The 19,666-nt window shown below is 39.8% G+C and overlaps 1 protein-coding gene across 4 annotated transcripts in view; it reads right to left on the reverse strand.

Moving 5' to 3' along the window:
• Positions 1-15,440, reverse strand: part of pcsk5b (proprotein convertase subtilisin/kexin type 5b) — a 40,465-nt gene extending 25,025 nt beyond the window's left edge. For 2 of the 4 annotated variants that reach the window (XM_079466677.1, XM_079466678.1), the window contains exons 1-8: positions 14,824-15,382; positions 13,287-13,391; positions 12,484-12,621; positions 11,135-11,278; positions 9,574-9,650; positions 3,909-3,997; positions 1,971-2,143; positions 839-1,051 (exon numbers count right to left, since the gene is read on the reverse strand). In XM_079466677.1, the coding sequence (XP_079322803.1) occupies positions 839-1,051; positions 1,971-2,143; positions 3,909-3,997; positions 9,574-9,650; positions 11,135-11,278; positions 12,484-12,621; positions 13,287-13,391; positions 14,824-14,997 (1,113 nt within the window). In that variant the 5' untranslated portion in view covers positions 14,998-15,382. Of the gene's footprint in view, positions 1-838; positions 1,052-1,970; positions 2,144-3,908; positions 3,998-9,573; positions 9,651-11,134; positions 11,279-12,483; positions 12,622-13,286; positions 13,392-14,823 lie in introns of all 4 variants that reach the window. The other 2 variants (XM_079466679.1, XM_079466680.1) reach the window with 2 other exon arrangements.
• Between the last annotated feature and the right edge of the window lie 4,226 nt (positions 15,441-19,666).

A 19,666-nucleotide genomic window follows, 5' to 3' on the forward strand; every position in this document is an offset into this window, starting at 1 on the left:
AGCTTTTCATTGGACAAATATCTGTGTAGTGCATGATGAGTCATCAATATGGTTGGTCCTTTTTTCCAGGAAGAACTGTGAATTTGCTAAAAGATTGACAAAGTTAAAAACATGAACGGAATGCATTAAAGTGGTTAATATGCCAAAATGCAATTTTCATATAGTAACGTTTTATTCACGTTCATCCCACAAGCGGTAGCCAGGGTTATTCTGAATGGTTTTTAAAGAGCCCAAGTCTCTGTAGAATTCTGATCCACAGAATGAGCCGTTTCTAAACAGCAGGAGAGAACAGAGAGAAGCGCTGACAGGTAGCCAGAAAGGACTTCAAAAGCCAGTGTGTGATTTCTCACGTCACTTTGCAACAAGCTGATAGACCAGAAGAGCTGTCGGCCTGTGTGTGTGTGTGTGTGGGGGGGGGGGGGGTAAGGTGTAAACCACAGCGGTTAACACTACAATGGTCCGGTGACACACTGACAAACATAACAGATCAAACCGGAACCATGTGTAGCCTGACTGACAACAGGACAAAGCATCATGCCCAGAAAACAGAAAGTCATGGGAAACATATAAACGGCAGCTCTGCTCTGCAAGGCAACACCCTGATGTTTTTCCTAAAAGGGGATACTCCCAATGTTCGCACAATACATGCATGATAAAAAGCCAATGAACGATATAACTGGTATAGGCGCATTATATTTTGTCTTTAAAACCTTCCCGACATCATTCTTTTTCAGATTAGTAGTGTCTCTAAATTGTGAACGTTGTCCCTTAAGAAAACCTCTTCGTCGCGTTTATTAGAAAGTAAGATGCTTTAAATGGCAAACATGTGGTGACGTACGATTTTGCGGTCGTAATTCTCTCCACTGCTGTAGGTGGTGGTGAGGGTGGAGGCACACTCTTCCAGATACCAGGGCTTGCGGCCGCTCTCTGCCGTGCTGCTGATGGAGATGGTGTAGATGCTGTTAGTGTAGCCGTCACATGAACAGTGATCGCGGCTACGCCCACCGTTTCCTGAAGCCCACACGAAGATAGAGCCCCGCCCCTTTCTGCCCTGTATAGAGAAAGGTACAAAAGAGTTTGTTTAAATTCTGACCAGAATTAGGAAATACGACAATGTCAGAAGTCGATATGAGATAGTAAACTACATTCTGGTCAAAATAAGTGTTTTTGACACTGCCGGTCAAATGTTTAGGATCCTTGCAAAAGAACGTCAATGAGCGTGTTTACATGCACAGGCCGATTATGCTTAGTAAGCGGATATATTAGGTCATGTAAACGTGTAAAATGGTTATTTTATCGGGGGATAGGTCATAAATGCCTTAAGCAAAAACCGATCGGCAGAGGAAGGAAATCAGATTTTTGTCGCAATGCTACGTGGACCAGACTTTATGCTCAAGATGTCAAAGTCATGCATTCATGAGTCACAAACTGAACCAAACTAGTCACAAAAAAAACAGGAATTATTATAATCTTCAGACATTCATATCCATTCTCACAAAACGTGAGCAGTATTTTTTATGCCTTACAATACACATACCTGAAACATGCCTAAACCACTCCAAACACACCTTTGGCACAAGATACATGCCAATCACAGACACTGACTAGTAACTCGCAAGAGATAAACTTCAATCACGCTCTAAAGTTCACTCGGGCAGAAGGGTGTGAGCAAAGAAACACCTTAGAAGGTCCTGAAAAAGACACTTCCTGTTCTACTCTCTCCATTAGGCAGTCATTTTTATCCAAAGAGATCAATATGTGTGTTTCCTGGGATTCAACCCTTGGCCTTTGTGCTGATAACGCAATGATCTACCAAATGAGCTACTGTGACAACAACCAATAGAGCCAATAGAACCTACAGAAAACACTACTATCATATGAAAAAAGACAGTTTTTACATTTGTGTGTTTATTATACATTACATATTTTCACAGATGATCAGCTGTACTACCAAAAAAATGGGTATTTACCAGTCGGATGCCATTTTCAAAGGCCTGTCTGGCGAGGGAGGCGGGCCCGTCCACGGTTTTGCCATCGTCATCTGGACCCCAGCTGGCACTGTAAATGTCTATGTGTTGAGGGTGGAGACTCAGTGATTTGGCCTCTACCATGTCCGTCACATCTCCGTCCAACATGCGGACACCTGCAGTACACGGCCAGACAACTTCAGATTAAAAGGGTACATTGAAAAAAAGTTTGCTTATAGCTTCATGAGTAAACATGCAATGGGTTTGATTCAAGACATCTGAACTTCATATCTACCCATGTTAATGAGATGAATGATACTTCTGCTTTGGGAACTGTATGAAACTAAATTTAAGTTGTAATATACATTTTTATAGTGGCTCAATGTCCTTTAAAGGTCCAGCGTGAAATTCTTTGGAGGATCTATTGACAGAGATGCAATATAATATAAATAACTATGTCTTCAGAGGTGTTTAAAGACCTCACATAATGAAGCGTTATGTTTTTATTACCGTTGTATGAGGTATTTCTATCTACATACAGAGCGGATCCCCATGCATGGAAGTCGCCATGTTGTTTCTACAGTAGCCCTAAATGGACAAACTGTTCAACAGGGAGCATATCGTACGTTATCACCTTCACCAAAGAAGCAAAATGGTGACAACATTTTAATTCCGTGTCAGCCACGGTGGTGCTTTGAAAGGGAGGTGTTTTAGTGAGACGTTGCAATTTTGTACACTGGACCTTTAATTTTGTACATTTTTAATTGTAGTTTATGTGTCACTGTACATTAACAATCAACGTTTTTTTATTGATTCCAGGTCACTGTGGCCTATCGGTAGTTCTTTGTTTCACAGTTTTATTATTTTATTGCGCATCTGTCTGATTAAAACTGATGAAACACCATGAAATGAGAAATAAAGTTCTGAGACAACCGAATGAACTTTACCTTAAAAACAGTACAGAAAGTACTTGACAGTACAAGTCAAACACATGGACATGAATGACTAAAATGGCTCTAACAATGTTTTGATCTAAAGTCTTTCATTTCAAATTAGTTTTGTAGACATGATTTACAATTAAGTTATTGGCTTTTAAAAAGAAAGTTCACCCAATAATAGTTTGTCTCTAGTTGTTCCAATCCTGTATATATTTCTTTGTTTGGTTGAGCACAAAGAAAGGTATTTAGACATTTAGGTATTGGGACACCATTGACCACCATAGTAGAACAAATTAAAAGGGCAGTCAAAGGTGTACAAGACCCTTTTCTTTCCTAAATTCCTAATAAAGGAAACATTTTTTTTACTTTCTTACTAAATCTCGTTGCTAACATTTTTCTAAATGTCCTTCTTTGTCTTCGACCGAACAAAGAAATGTATACAGGTTTGGATAAACACAAGGATGAGTAAATTAACAGAATTTTTTTTTTGGTGACCTATCCATTTAATTGGAGATTTGGACCAGACAGTGAAAGAAAACTATGCAAATTTCCAAATATCATTTGTTTTTGGCCATTACATCACCCTACGATTTCATTTGGGTCATTTCCTAGTGTTAGCAGCTCTTAAGGCCATTGCACATTAAGTCCGAAATTTGAACGACAAACAAATATGACTTCAACTGAGGCTCTACCCTCCTCTCAAAACTTTTTGTTTCCTTATCCATTTTTATTCAAATATACAAAAAATGCAATTGCTAGCTTTTGCGTCAAATAATTTTGTCCAATAAAAGTGTTTTGTCCATTTTGTTCTATACACATTATATTTTGAGGGTTTTATCAAACCTTTGAAAGCTTTCAAAGCAAATGTTGAACAAATATCCCCCCAGACATCACTTTTGGCCACTACTTAACGTACAAGTTGTTCAAGCAAGTGATTATGTATAAGGCAGAATTCCAGTCACACTGGTGTATAAACTGGACAGTGACCGTCTGCCACACTCACCCCCGATCTTGGCGTTGTAAGCGATGCCCACTGTGCAGTGAGAGTTATTGGCGGACGCTGCCACTTCACCGGCGCATCTCGTGCCATGCCTGCACAGAACACAGATCAGCCGGTCGTGTTAGCACTGACATGCACACACACACACACACACACACACAAACTCATCCGGAAAAGTACAGACACTATACACACACTTGTAACAGAAAGAATGTGAATGTGTACAGGAAACAAAAAGGTTGAAACAGCTGGGCTCAAACTAAACATGTGCCTCCAGAGCCGGTGGAGCTAAAACACAGCGGCTAAATATTTGAGATATTGAAGGAAAACATTGGAGAGGTTCCTCAGCCTCAGACGCCACGTGGACGCATTCCTGACCCAAACTAAACCCATATAAATGTCATCGAAATCAGCGGCAAACACAGCCCTAGAAACTCAGTAAAGACAGACAGGCAAGTCATAGAGTTTCTCTATGGAACCTCCAGCAGAGAACAGCTGCATAGCAAAACTCACGCTACCATGGTAACCGCAGTCTCGAATCCAAGCCATTTAAAAAAGGAAAACAAAAAGAAAAAGAAACAAAGATTGTAAAGATCCACAGCAGCAGCAGATCCCGGGATGACACCAGTGTCCTGTCACCATCGCAACCATAAACACTTACAAGGTCAAGAGGTCAAAAGGCCAGAGGAACTCCCAGGTGGTCCATGGGTCTCAATAACAAACCAATGACTCTGAACCACAACCACTGATCAACCAACAATCCAAAATGTTTCGTACCGGACATATTTTTGTGCAAACTGTGTCAGAAGCCTTTATAAGTCCAGTTTTACTAACTTGGTAAGACTCCATTCAAATCATTTACTCCATTGTGACAGCTACCGACTTTTGTATAAGATGAAACCGACCATATGCTGCAATGCTAGAAATGCCATTTTTATTGCACTGCACACATTTTTGAAAGCAACGGCATGTGATGCTAGCTAGAAGCATTACAATTCCTGTACTTGCGAAGAGCATGCTTTTCTTAAATAATAAAATACCTAGATAATTAATATATATGTACATGCAACAATTGACTGTTAAGAGTAACTCGAATATTATTTTTGCATATTTTTGGTTGCAAAGCCCAGATGCGAGTGAGCATTTTAGCACTTTCGGTCCCATCGTCGCAAAGTCAATGGGTCTTTTGAATGGGTTTAGGTAAATTGCCTGAAAATAATATTTTCACGTTCTAATCTATGACATAAAAAGCGACTACTTCATTTGGTGGGGACACGCATAGAAAAATCTCACAAACAATGCAACATGGACACACATTTCTAAAACCGTGGATGGGGATTAATTTACGGAGTAATAATTTACCTGGAACGCGTTTTAAATAAAGTTTGAAAAAACGTCGTAGAATTGGTGGTGGTGACGTTGACATCGAGCGACCGTAGTGTAGTCTGTTTACTGTATTGCAAACTATAGTACTGTGTTTAGGCTTCAAAAGTAACAAATGTTGTGTTAATCTGTAAAGATAATCCTGATAGATGAAATGTGTAAACATTATAACCCTTTGTTATTCAAAGAGTTTATTATTTGCAATCTTCCAAAAGTCTATAGGACAAATGCATAGGTCTTCCAGTCTAAATTAGGGTGCGCAGCTAACTTCCGGGTTGGCCTAGAAAAAGACGTCATCTCTGCGGTACTCTACTGCTGTTGTCATTCAAAGAACAAAATCAATCAGTTTACAGACTGGAATTGTTTGTTCCTATATGGAGGACACCTTGCCGTCCCACAGAAACAGACACTAATGAGGCATCTATGCATATATGTATATATATATGAATGTATGTATGTATATATGATTTTACACATCTGTCGGCAGAGCCTCTTCCTGTTTAAACGGACAGTTCTTGGCCAGAATAAGCAGCAACGTAGACCAGACTTCTTGCCAAGAGTCTAAACCTTGGCTACGTGAGGCTAAGTCACATCTGCTAGCAGAATACAGGTCAATGTGAAAAGCAGAAACACACACACTCACACACAACACCTGAACACAGCATTCCTCAATCTACAACAAACATCCCACCAACAGCTGCAGAACTGCCGAGACATTCACTTTCATCTTAAGCAAACTAAATTGACAACAAAGGTCAAACTGGGTCAATAACTTGCTTTTTTCCCCTCGGAGTCTTGCGCAAAGCTCACGTTCATCTGCGAGATATACAAACGCACAATATTTACAATACAAGCGCTCGGTTTGAAGTCCACGGTCACTGAGAACAACCCCCAGAAGTGAACCTCACGGTCAAAATCCACCACAGGGAAATAAAGACTCGCATTACACAAACTATCAGCAGAGGAACCAACACAAAACATTCCAGCACATAAAAGACGGCCAGCGTGTGCGGGACGGTCGCCAAACAAAAGGGGAGACCTTGCTGAAAACTGAACGTACACACTTACCCTGAATGCGTTTATTCACAACAAGCTGTAATGATTGAACATTACATGTTACATTTAAATGATAACTGTCCAGATATTTCATTAGTAGTATCATCTAAGGTATATCCTACTTCACAGGAATACTCGATGTCTTGTGACACCTGCTCCTGGTTTGGTTACCTTACAACCTGCCTTGACATTTCAAATATGTTAGTATTTAAGACAGAAGTCTTAAAGGTACAGTAGACCATTATTATTGTAAGTAATTGTATATTATAGTAACATTATGAGACTTAAGTAAAAAGGTCGACTTCTGATCTTTCGACTCATCTTTGTATATGGCCTGACAGAGAAGTTGGGTGGTATACAACATGTCTATACATGCAGAACTATACACCCTCCCTCTTTCTGGTCTCCAGCACCCATTTCATCCTCAGGCCACGGAAATACTTCTCATGGGGTTCCTGAAAGTGTAAATTAAGGAGCGAGGAGGAGATGTGCTCACAGAAGCAAAACGTGCACGCAGACGTACGTGCAGTCACACGCAAAGACCTCCAGATGGGGGTTTGTGGTGCATTCGGAGAGAAAAAATAAAATCATCAGCGTCAGTCACGGTAATTCTTTTAATAGTTCTCAGTAAGAAACAGATATAGGGAGAAAAAGATGTAAAAACAGAGTACGTTACACCTTTGCATTTTTGAAAAGTTTCACGTACACACGACAGCGTTATCAAAACGATCTTCTTTAAATGAATCTGGGAAAAGGAATAGAAACGATGTATTATGCATGCCAAGCCAGTGGATGGCGCTGTTTTGAGCTATAAAGAAACCCTACTTGCTCGTGCACATTAGCATACATTGTTTTTATCTAATTAGCGGTTTAAATACACTTTGTCAACGTTTATGTGGGTTTATAGTAGTGTGCATTATGCTATATCTCCGCTGGTTGTGGTGGTGCGGTAAATATTTGCTGGAGAAATGGTGGTAAGAATGTCACGCGGCACAAACATGCACCATGGAGGCCACCATAACTGTTTTGGGAATAATCGCACAAGCCTACAGACTGAATGCGCATGACGTCATCGTTTTGGAAAATGTCGCCTTCAGAGTTTACACGGAAACGATAATGCCGTCGTTTTCAAAAACTAGCACTTTGAGACCCGTTTTCAAAAGTTTGCGTTTTCAGTCCCCCAAAACGCTTTTTTTCGTGTGAATGAACAGCCAAAACACATAAAACGTTTTCTGTTTAAAGTTGAAAGCGGTCTCGTGTAAACGGCCTCAAAAAAATGTACATTTTGGCATGTACTGTAGATCATTCCGCACATGAAGGACATTAAATTCAGCTGATAGTTCCTTTTCTAAGACTTTCTAAGACCTACACTTTGGCTATATCTACCCCTACACACTACATTTAGTACAACAATTAAGATGTAAACAAATCAACACATTTACCAAATTCATCATATTATCGTCAATTTTAACAACTGAATATGGTGAATGAAGACCCTCAGTGGTTCTTATGTCTTTAGCGATGAAGTATGATCCCAGCATCATATTTGATTTGGGTTCTGCATACACAAGTTTATCAAGACATGGAACATACCACTGGAGTCATACGTGTTACTTCATTTTACAGTCTTGTTGAAACTAGTTTGGAGCCCCATTTGACCTTCCATTTTTCAATACAGCTCAGGCATTTCTAAAGAAAATTTAATATGGTATTAAAGAATGAGTCTGAGTCATATGCGGGAATCAAAATATATATTTTTTACCGCTTATAAAGGCCTGTTCACACGAAGAACAAAAACTATAATTATATATTAGCGCCCATAGCAACAGATGTTAATGTTATATATTTTAGGCTTGTACACTGTCGTTTTATATTTTATATGTTTTAATCCTTCAAAGTTTGATGAATTATTTATTCATCAGCTGGAAACAAATCGTAAAAATATCATTTTGAGTTGAGATGTGGACTTCCAAAACCGTCATAAATCACAATTTTTTATTAACAAACATTTTTATTACTATTTTACTATTAATGTAATATCATTTTTGATGGTAATGATAGCTTTGTTAAAATTAAAAAGGCATAGTAACTGTAAGAAAGGCTTCATATTTCTAAAGTCGACAGACCTTCTGAAACCTTGCATTGTGATTAAAATTTTATGCAAAAAAACGTTTTTTTTAGTCACCTTTAATGTTTGTCACGTGTCGTGTTAAAAAAGTGCTCGTCAACTTCAACACAGTACTGAATCATTTTAAAATGTCTTTTTCCATTTCCTGAAAAACGGCAACTTTTGGACATCTGAGGTTTTGAAAGGACATCGACAATATACAGTTGTATGAACAACTTGAAAAATATTTTTTAGGAGATGGATTCACTTGGACTTTACTTGATAAAGCATTCACCATCAGTCAAAATTTCTACATTTGTCATCCAAAGGGCTGATAAAGCCAAAAGGATTGGAAGGACATGAACAAAGATTTTCATTTTTTGGGTGAATTTCCTCAAGGGAACAGGAGCGGTGGTGGATCGTTCAGTTTTCTATAATCCGCTTGAAGATTTCAGGTCTTTAGAGCCCCTGAAACAGCGATGGCACACAGAGGGCTTGAATCCTGGGCCAAGCTTTCTTTCTGAACCATCCAAAAAAAGCTCAGAGCCATCTGGCACAGACTCACACACACTGGCAGAGTGGCAGCCACAAAATCACATGGGGCCTCCACCCACACACCAAACACACCCTTACATACAACAATAACCATATATCATTCACCAAACAAGTACAGCTTCTCTACATACACCAACACACTCAATTCACCTTTTTGAACATGCAAACTTATCCCAAAATTCAATTTCCTACTAAACAATACACCGACTGCAAGCCAAGTGCCACATTTCCTCACACACACGTTTCAAAAAAGGGGCTTCAAATGGTTCTGCGATGCCATAGAAGAACCTTTTGGTTCTATAAAGAACCTTTAACATCAGAAAAAACGTTTTGTTTCACAAAAGGTTCTATGTCGCGAAATAAGGTTCTTCTATGGCATCGCTGTGAATAACCTTTTAAGCGCCTTTATTTTTAGGAGAGTACCTCAAACACAAAAACCCACATTTACCAAACAAACATACCAAATCCACAGATCACAAACCAAATACACCACAGAAAATACACGATGAACAAATCCTGTCCGCGGTTATATGCCCAATATACTGTGTGTGTGTGTGATGAACTTACTTGTTCTCATTACTGGCATCATATCGTGGCATGGGATCCATGTCATTCCCGTTCACATCATAACTGGCCTCATTATCCTACAGACAGATCAAAAGAGAGGTGTAAGGACATTTTGTGCATATGTACCAGCAGCTTAAAACATGCATCTTCATAGTGATTTCTTTATTTCTCTTTTCCATTATTTGGAGGTTCAATACAGAGAAAGATTTTTGGACTTTGACATGAGAACAGGGTTTATTTTTTGCAAAGACGTTTTGCAAGTACTTCCAATTCAGATTGTACACAAACACAACAACAAATATCAATACAAACAGGCTGAGACATGCGTGTGGTTTTCATATTTCCATAACAGCACATGTGTTCTCGAGGGCACAACATTCCAGGGTTAATATACGCTGAAACAATCTATTTGTACTTCCAAAAGTACACGCAAAAAATCTTAGTTAAAATAGAACTAAAATTAAAATTAATTTTATATAGATTACAGATGATGGTCTGCATTTCTCAGACAGAGCTATAAAACACATTTATAATGTTTAACCAAGACTTATTGTTGGGTAACTTAGTCATTCTCAGTAATATTGTATAATACAAAAAACATAGTCCAATGGTTTGTTAATGTAATTCTAAATAAAGAAAAAAGTACACGTTTATTGCCAAATAAGGATTTGCACCATTCCTGAACGAGCCCCATTACATTTAATGACTTCTGGACTTAGGATGAATGAACATTAATATCAACATTTTCAGTGACTGTTTATATTCATTATTTGTCAACACTGCAAAGTTGTCAAACTTTTAACCAAAATTGTCTTTAAAGGGATACTTCAAAATGATGACAGAATTTTCATTTTTGGGTGACTACATTTCTTTGTTCTGATGAACAAAGAGAAAGATATTTGGGAGAATGTTTGTAACCAGACAGATCTTGGCCCCCATTGACTCACATATTAGGAAAAATTACTTACATTTGTTGTGTTGAACACAAAAGACATTTTGAAGAATGTAGGACAGCAACAGTTCTGGGCACTTTTGACTACCATTGTTTTTTTCCTACTATGGGAGTCAATGGGGGGCAAAATCTGTTTGGTTATAAGCTTTCTTCCAAACATCTTTCTCTACGTTCAACAGAACAAAGACATTTATACAGATTATGAACAACTGAATTTTCATTTTGGGAATACTTCACCTTCAAAACGAGAATTGTGTCAACATTTACTCAACTTCTTGTCATTTTAAACCTGTGTGGTTTTCTTTCTTCTGCAAAACCCAAAAGAAGATCCTTTGAAAAACGTTGGTAACCCAAAACCACTGGTCACCATTGACACCATTGAACCAATGGTTTTCTGTTACCAACATTTTTCAAAATATCTTCTTTTGTGTTCTGCAGAAGGTTTGAAATGACAAGAGGGCGTGTAAATAATGACAATTTCATTTTGAAGGTGAACTATCCCTTTAAGGCAAAATACACCTGTTTTGTTATTATACTGCTTGCTTGAGGTTATCTGTGCACTATTAATGTTTCAGACAGAGTCATACGTACAATAAAACAAAGACTTACATAGTTCTGTATAAGATCCGGGTGGTTCCTCTCAATCCCGTCATCCAGTATGGTAACCACCACATCCTTCCCTGTGTATCCTCTCTTCCAGGCACCCACGACATTCATGTCAGACTGGCAGTTATGGATGTTATCATTACAGTGCTGCAAAGACCAAATGAGCAAATTTCACAACCGTACGAACGATCTTAAGTCAAATAAGATTACATTTTGGAAAGCCTTTATAATTGAACATTACCAGGAGATTTGAACCCGCACCTCACATGCGAGTAGCACAGCAATGCATGCACAACTTGCCAAACGCTATGTCATGAGAATGGTAAAACCCTTGCTCTTACTGGAAGGGGTTCTAAGCACATCAATACATGCTTCCATATACTACATGCATCCCAATGGCTCCGGAGTTGGAGTTAGACCCCATCTTGAAAAGTCAAGTTTATTTGCTCCCAAAGTACAACTCGCAGGACAACAAGAGAAACCTGAGCCAAATGGATGCATTCGGGTCAAAGTATTGATCTTATCTGAGCCATATTAACCATTGACAGAGACGCAAGCCCTTAAGTTCACCGTTTCCATCTAAACTATGAACACCAGAAGGCAAACATGTGCGTCACACCTCAAGGATTGAACAGGAGCAAATGCAACGTTTTAGAAATTTCAGAAATGTGAAGGACGCTTTCCAAGGATGTCCTCACGTTCCGCACATGGTGAAATACCATGGCATTGACTGGCGTGAGCTGAAGATCATGACAGCTATGAAAACAAGAGCCTGTTTGTGCAATTACCTCACAGAGAATGTCTTCACTAGACTTTATGTTAGAACCTACACTCACGAGTTCAATGCATCTCTCTGGGTGGCGTTCACGTGTATAAACTCGGCCAATTGGGTGTGAAAGGGATCGTTTTTCTTGAGCGAGATTCAAATGGACAGATGAAAAGCGCTCATGTTTTACTTAGAAACACCAAAGTTTTACTACTTTGCATTATATGCTATTGAAAAGACTTATTTTCCATTAATGGGGATTTATTCAATGTTTAAATTAATCTGATATATTATCCAATACTTCCACGCTTGAGATGTAATTTAATCATGAAATTTTAGGCTATGATAAATAAAATTGATCAATATGTTTCAATACTTCGGCTTTGGCTTGCTTACTGTTAAGGTGATAAGGAAACGTTGTCTTCAAAACAGTACATATTTGAAAATGAACTGAGCTGAATTGTTTAAATTAGCAAATAAAAGTTTTAATTTGAATAAAGATTATGAAACAGCATCCTTCCCTATTGCTTTTTAGACTTTACAATTCATAAAAAGAATGTATAAGATGATAATAAAGAACACTCACTATATACCACATACTGCTCCATTTGGCATCATTGAAGTAAATGGAGCTGGACTGGGCCAGACTGGACTGACTGGGATACGAAGGTTTATAATCTCGCTTTGTTCGCCTCTTCACAACCTGTTGTTCAAGCCACTCCACCTGAGAAAACAATGAGAGGAGAATAAATTTCACAACAAAAAAACAATCACTTGTTATAGTGATAGTTTCCCCAAATTCTATCATGATTTACTCACCCTCAGGTTTGTTGTTTTGCTCAACACAAAGGAAGATATTTGGAAGAATGTTTGTACCCAAACAGTTCCAGGGCACTATCATAGTAGGGGGAAAATACTATGGTCGTCAATGGAAGAACTGTTCGGTTAAAAACATCCTTCCAAATATCTTCTTTTGTGTTTAAGAGGACAAAGAAAGAAATACAAGTTTGGAACAACCTGAGGGTGAGTAAATTACATTATTTTTTTATATAGATGTGAAATATGACTTGGCCGTTCCCACTTGTTTGACTACAAACAAAAGTATTCAAATCATAGCTTTTTTGTTTAGGGTTAGGACTTTTATTTCCAAAATAAAACACAAGACAACTCAAAGTTCCACACCACCACACTAAACCGGCTATATGAAGTGGTAACCCAACCATTAACCTTCCTTTTCCACAATATTTGACATCATGGATCATTTTTATTCCAAAGCGACTTTGCAGTACATAACATTTGTGTTGGATGCACCGTCACTTCTATTCATCGATGACTAAGTAGTCTATATAGAACATACAGGTGTGGGGTTGTCATAGTGACAAGCCTGACCTTTGGCTCCATGGTGATGAAGCTGTGTGTGCCTCTGCTGGAAATCGTCGACCTTTTTATCGTCCGGCTGTGGAAGAAATGGTAGTAGTCCTTCAGGTCACCAATCTATAGGAACAACACACAACACGGTCACGTCCCGTGTCACAAAGCGAAAAGAATAACCCAACAATAAACGCCAATGTCAAATCACAAAACAACAGATTACGAAACAAGGACTAAAAAGCGCTGCAATGTGAATTGTGATCCGTGTACGTCTAAATAAAAAAAGAGCAAGTCTGGGCTTGTTTTATATGTGAAAGGTTATAATATCAGCATGAAGAGAAAGGTATAAGGACACAAACACAAATGTTGGCCATATGAATATGTTTTTTGTTCATTATTTATTTGGAATGCGTTAATTATTGAGGATGTCTTTGACGGGAAGATTGGTTTCTCAAGGGGCGGTATCACTTTCCACTGACTCACAATAACCCGAGGCAGCCATGACACATTCTCTCTAGACTCCTGTACTCCAAAGGTATGGAAAACGGCCATAAAAATAAAACCGCTAGATCCCAGTTGGTCGAAGTGTTTTTTGTGCAAGTCCACAAACATATATTCATCTCTTACATGGATGCACTGCATGGTTTGATCTCAGTAAGAGCACGATTTACTTTTTTTGCGCACAGAAAGACATGCATTTAAAACTGTTATTTTGGATATGCCAAACTTGCACAGAACTCGAAGCAATGCACAAAATAGAGGCGGTGGATGATAAGATAGCATAGATTGTGAAATCCGAGAATGAACAACAGGATTGCAGTACAATAAGCACACGATGACAGTGGAAAATGTAAGGTTTCTTCTAAATGTACACGAAACTGTTATTTATTTCAAATGTACCACTTCAGCAGCAAATGAATAACTTGACAGGGAAGCATATTATTAACTAAATGATTATGGAGAGTCAAAGCATGAGGAGGGTGACATAATAAAACCAAGGCAATGCGACTCATCCTGCATGATGCTATTCTTGTTTCGACAAACTAAAACAAAAGCAAGTTAAAATACCTGCGTTGTTGTTTATTATACAACCGAGAAACAACGTCTGAGTTACACTGAAACATGCCGCCACTTCATATTCCATAAAGCCGAATACAGATTCTCGACGTGTTTTTAAGCCGAACAATGTCTCAAAGCACATCCATGTATCTGACAAGAAAGGAAAGATGACATTAAGATGTGAATATCTAACGGAGGACGCACTTTCCAGAACACCTGTTGTTATTGTTGGGATCCAGCCCAGACTGTTTGTTCGCTCGATAAAATGCAAAACGCCGTTTCCCGACACATGCATCAAAAGCACAGATTTAAAACGATAAGCAGAAAAGCGTGGACTCGAACAACGCATCGTGTGAAACTCTGTGAAACTTTCTTGCGGCGCGACTTCAAGCGCTTCTTGGCGTCTTGACGTTTGAACTTCAATGCGATAACGCGCTCGAGGACATAAAACACATCGACGTACATCTCTAAACCTCTAGCCGGGGGACACACGTACCTGACCCAGGTTTCTATAGCCATATTTATTGGCGATCTGCTCAGCCTGCTCGGGTCCGCCGGGTATCCGGACAGCCCAGTGGTTGGTGTAAATCCGAGCTTTGCACAGACAAGACGAGAAAAAAGAAGCCAAGCACAGGCAAGCCAGGACGCACCGGAGGCGGTTCAAAACCATCTTTCGCCCTCTCGACTCTCCCCGGCACCGGAAAACAAGCAAACTTCGTGTCGTTCAGCGGGGAATCTCATAGAAGTGTCGCTTGGGCTGCACATACACTCAAACAGCGGAGTGTTTAAACCGGACACGAGCTTCCAGACGCGTCGGTCCGCTCCGCATCGGCCGCACTCGCTCCTGCTCCGCGGGGATGAGAGAGAGAGAGAGAGAGAGAGAGAGAGAGAGAGAGAGAGAGAGCGGGGAGTCTGTTCGCAGCGCTTCGGCTCGATTCGTCCGACCGAGACAGCGCCGTTACTTCAGCTTTTTTGCAAAGTGGAGATACGGGTCTAGCGCCTCCCTCAAATAACTACACAGAGCGTCGGGAGAGTACGGACAACGGAGCCGTGTGGGGTTACCCGGGCGCCGCCGGGTCTTAAAGACACACCGCGTTTCACGCACACAGATGCGGCGGAAAGCTGCGTTTGTCACGTTTATCCGAGATTCCCACGGAACTGAACGCGAGCACGATCGTCGTTTCCCGCAGTTTCATGACGAGAATAACTCATAAAACAGCAAGTCTTGGATTTAAGGCGTGAGTTTGGTCACACTGACAACTAATAAACGTGAACTTTTCATTCAGGCCACTCGATTGTTTATAGAAGTAGCTCACGTGCGATCGGGTCGAACCCTACACAAACACACACACACAATGGTTCATTTATTGGTTAAATGTTGGTCGTTATCTGTGAGACTTTAGTGAGAATTTACTTCAGTCCATACATCACGACGTCATCCGTGACCTATAGATCGATGCGCTTATAATTATTCCTCTCACAGTCGCATCCGCTCGTGCAGCCGCGCTTCTGATGGCATCGTTACGTGGCTCGATCGATCTTTGTTTTGGTTGATCCCTCCGAGCTCCGTTCGCAGCACAAGTGCGAATCAGCATAATTGCGCCAATTACGGCCAATTTCTCCGTGAATGGAGCCGCTGTCAAATCCGACAGCGGGCGAGGGACACGAATATCTCACGGTCCTTACGAGCGAGATGAAAGGGCACGAAAACACCCCGTGAACGCGCCATTCAGCGCAGGAGCACGATTGTGATTTAAAGCGCCGAGGGAGGAGGAGAAAATGGGGAACATGCGGAGATTTGAGAGGGGAATCGAGTACACAGCTCACGGAGGTGGCGGGCGAGCCCCATTCAGCGCGTCGCTTCTCTAGCGGGGGGCGCAAATTCCGCTTGACAGCCATTACCCGAGTCTCCCCCCTTAGGTCGCTTTTCTCTGAGAACTAGCAGCCAGCGCGCATTCCTCGTCCTCGCCTTTATTTATCACCTCTCCGGAGCTGTGTAAACAAACGTAATGTGCGGAAATCGGTGGATCGTTATTGTGGGACCCCCAACGTAACTCCCCAGACCACCTAACGCGAGCGCTGCCGGGACCTGTAGCGTTACGCACGTAACACGTTTATTCGTTCGTGCACTTGATCACTAGACGCTTTCGGGAGAAGTGGCAGCATGTCAAATGAAGATCGCAGGGAGGATTGCGTGTGCTAAATGTTGAAAGACACACGGCAGTCAGACATCACCGAGGCTGGGCCCATTGACCTGCCTGTGCGAGAGAGACAGGCAGCCGGAAAACACACACAAAAAGGTCTCTGTGGACCCGGCGGCTGTGTGGGAGCCCCTCCGGTCTCGCTGGCAGGAGATGATTGTTATTCTCGGCAAATCAGAGCATGGATGACACACAACTTCATTCTTAGAAACGTTTACCCACTATGCCCACAGACTGCATTATTCCCACCCAAACGGCCATTCAGCCGACAGACACTCTTACTCTATGGGCATGGAGTAAATTCATGCAAACGCTGCATTAATGAATGCAAAGCCTCACTGCATCCGAGCAATTAACACTGCAGGACCGACCTGTGTATGTTAAGTGCATGGAAATGAACAATGCTGCAAATCAGCATTAGAATGGTCTTCTCTGGGTCATGGAAGCGGTATGATGCAATTAAGAACAATGGGGTGCATTTATAACTCAAAAACGTGCAATGAAACGTGTGGTACACATAAGGTTTCATTTGTTAACATCAACTATAGAGTTGACACGAACTAACAATGAACTTGCTTTACATAGCATTTTTGATACAATTCACGACTTCATTTTTCGACTAATACATTCAACGGTAATGCATGAACACGTTTAGTTCAATCTTTTACTTCTTTTAAAGGGTAATGATGGTTAAACACAAAGAGAGATATTTTGGAATAATGTTCCGAAGCACCATTGACAGCCATTGTAGGAACATTTTTAATGGTAGTCAAGGGCTCAAGAACTGTTTGTTTTCCTACATTCCTCAAAATATCTTCGTTTGTGTTCAACAGAACCAGGAAATTACTACATTTGTTTTCCTACTATGGCAGTCAATGGCGCTTCAGAACTTTGGGTTGCTAACATTATTCCAAAATATCTGTGTTTGTGTTCAACCGAACAAAGAAATACACGTCTGGAACAACTAAAGGGGTTTAGTAAGTTTTTACTTTCGGCCTTTACTATGGTAACAGCACAGATGTTCATATTTTGTGAGGTCTCTCTTCAAATTATCATTATTTTGTTATTTTAAGTTTATGATTTTTCATAGTCGGATAAGTGCTATATTCAGGACTGTCACCTCCATAACATTACATATTCCTCATAAATGAACACATGAAAGTAACTATTTAATGTTCTATAAAGATGCATCCCTTCCCCAGTAATTGGGTATTATTGCTTCAGGATTGTGCATTTTAATTCACAGAAATCCTACAAACTTTGTCGTCTCCCAAAAAACGCATCCTTTTTTGCACATCCATGTTAACGCTTGTTTATTTCCCTTTTTAAAAATAGAATATTTGTTCATAGACTGAAAATTTGACCAACAAGTAAAATATAAACAGATGATTCAATGCATTCGTAATGTAAATTCATTCTCTGAGCATTTTTATGTCACGTCCATAACGTTGAAATTGCCCAGAGGGTTAAATGGCTTCGATCGCCGTTTAATGGCTACAAGTTGAACCTTATTGTAAAGTGTTAAAATGGTAGATTTTATCAAATCAATAATCACCTCAGATACTATTCATCTGTGGTAGTAACAAAGCAAGAAAGGGATGTACATTTCTGCTAATAGTCTCACACTATATTTCATTGTGTAAAAGGGAAAGTTCAGCCACAAATACAAATTCTGTCATTATTTATTCACCCTCATGCTGTTCAAAAACCACATGACGGAAGGAAGATATGAGAAATGTCTCCGTGGTTGTGTGTCCATACAATGGAAGTCAAAATCCGGTGTTGTTTGGTTACCAAAAGTATTTACAATATCTTCTTTCGTGTTCTGCAGAACAAAGTCATACAGCTTTGGATTGACAAGAGAGTCTAAATGATGAAATAAGTTCGATTTTTGGGTGAACTATGCCTTTAACCTTGCACTCCCTGTCTACTAATAGTACAATGGACTGTACTGTATTACTTTGACAGTAACAACTGAAACACTAACATACAAAAAAGGTTTTAGCTTATGTCTTATGGTACCACCGTCGATGTTGGCGCGCTCTAGTGTTCAAAACCACACGCCTGCCATTAGCTGAAGAAAACAGGCACACACAAAATTGTCTTGCAAAATTTGGTGATTTAAACAAACCCATGAGTAAATGTACAGAGCTATGTAATGATACCGACTGACCCAAACTCAAAATGCCCTTTTGATCTGTATGCAAAGCATGTTTGTTGCATCACTTTTGGGATCTTCAGAATAGGGTGTGCTTTCTGAGAACCACAACACTGCCCAGATGAATCATTTTCAAATTGTGATGCAATTGATCTACTGGCTTGTAAATAATGGCTTGCTGGAAAACATACTTTTTTCCAATAATCTGTGGAATTTTCAGAGGTCTAAAGTGGTTTGTGGGAAAAAAGCCATGGGATGTTTGAATTGTCTCAAGGGGCAGTAACAGCTATGCAATAAAGTATCGTAATGTGTTTGGTAAGAGAGAAAACATGCTATCCAAGCTCCCAGAATAGGAGATAAAGCTTAGTGACGAACTAAAACTCTTAAGCTAATGCAAGCGCCTTCATCTATTTAGACTCTTAAACTGTTAAGGACATTAGGTTTAACCTCTATGGTTACTTGTATCTTAAAATTCATCTAAAAAGAAAATATAAGAAATTATAAAGAGGTTGGCTGTGTCACTTTTTGTAGTAATAAGTAAATGTAAATAAGACGGCTGAAACAAAGGCATCTCGAAAGTATTTTAGCATATTACATTTTCATCGAAAACATAAGTGACAAGTCACGTGACTGTTATTGTCAGCGGGAAGAACTGAATACATTGTTCGGAACCTGTCAGCCAAACTCTCATTCAATGACATATTCAAGTTGCTTTTGAAAAATGAAAGGGATTTTCCCAAGAGACCGAACCAAAATGAGGGCTGTTGACACGCGTGCAACATTTATTATAAATATATTGAACCATCCGTTTAGATTTCACTAAACAAGTTTTCAATAAACAACTTGTGTAGGATTTCTGTGAATAAAATGTACAAACCAGAAGCATCACCAAACAAAATGGAGATGGCTCTTGATATACCAAAAGTTATAAAAATGACATTTTAATTTTCACACGTCCATTTATGGGGAACATGGACGGT

Source organism: Barbatula barbatula, assembly GCF_947034865.1.
Source record: "Barbatula barbatula genome assembly, chromosome: 11".
NCBI lineage: Eukaryota > Metazoa > Chordata > Actinopteri > Cypriniformes > Nemacheilidae > Barbatula > Barbatula barbatula.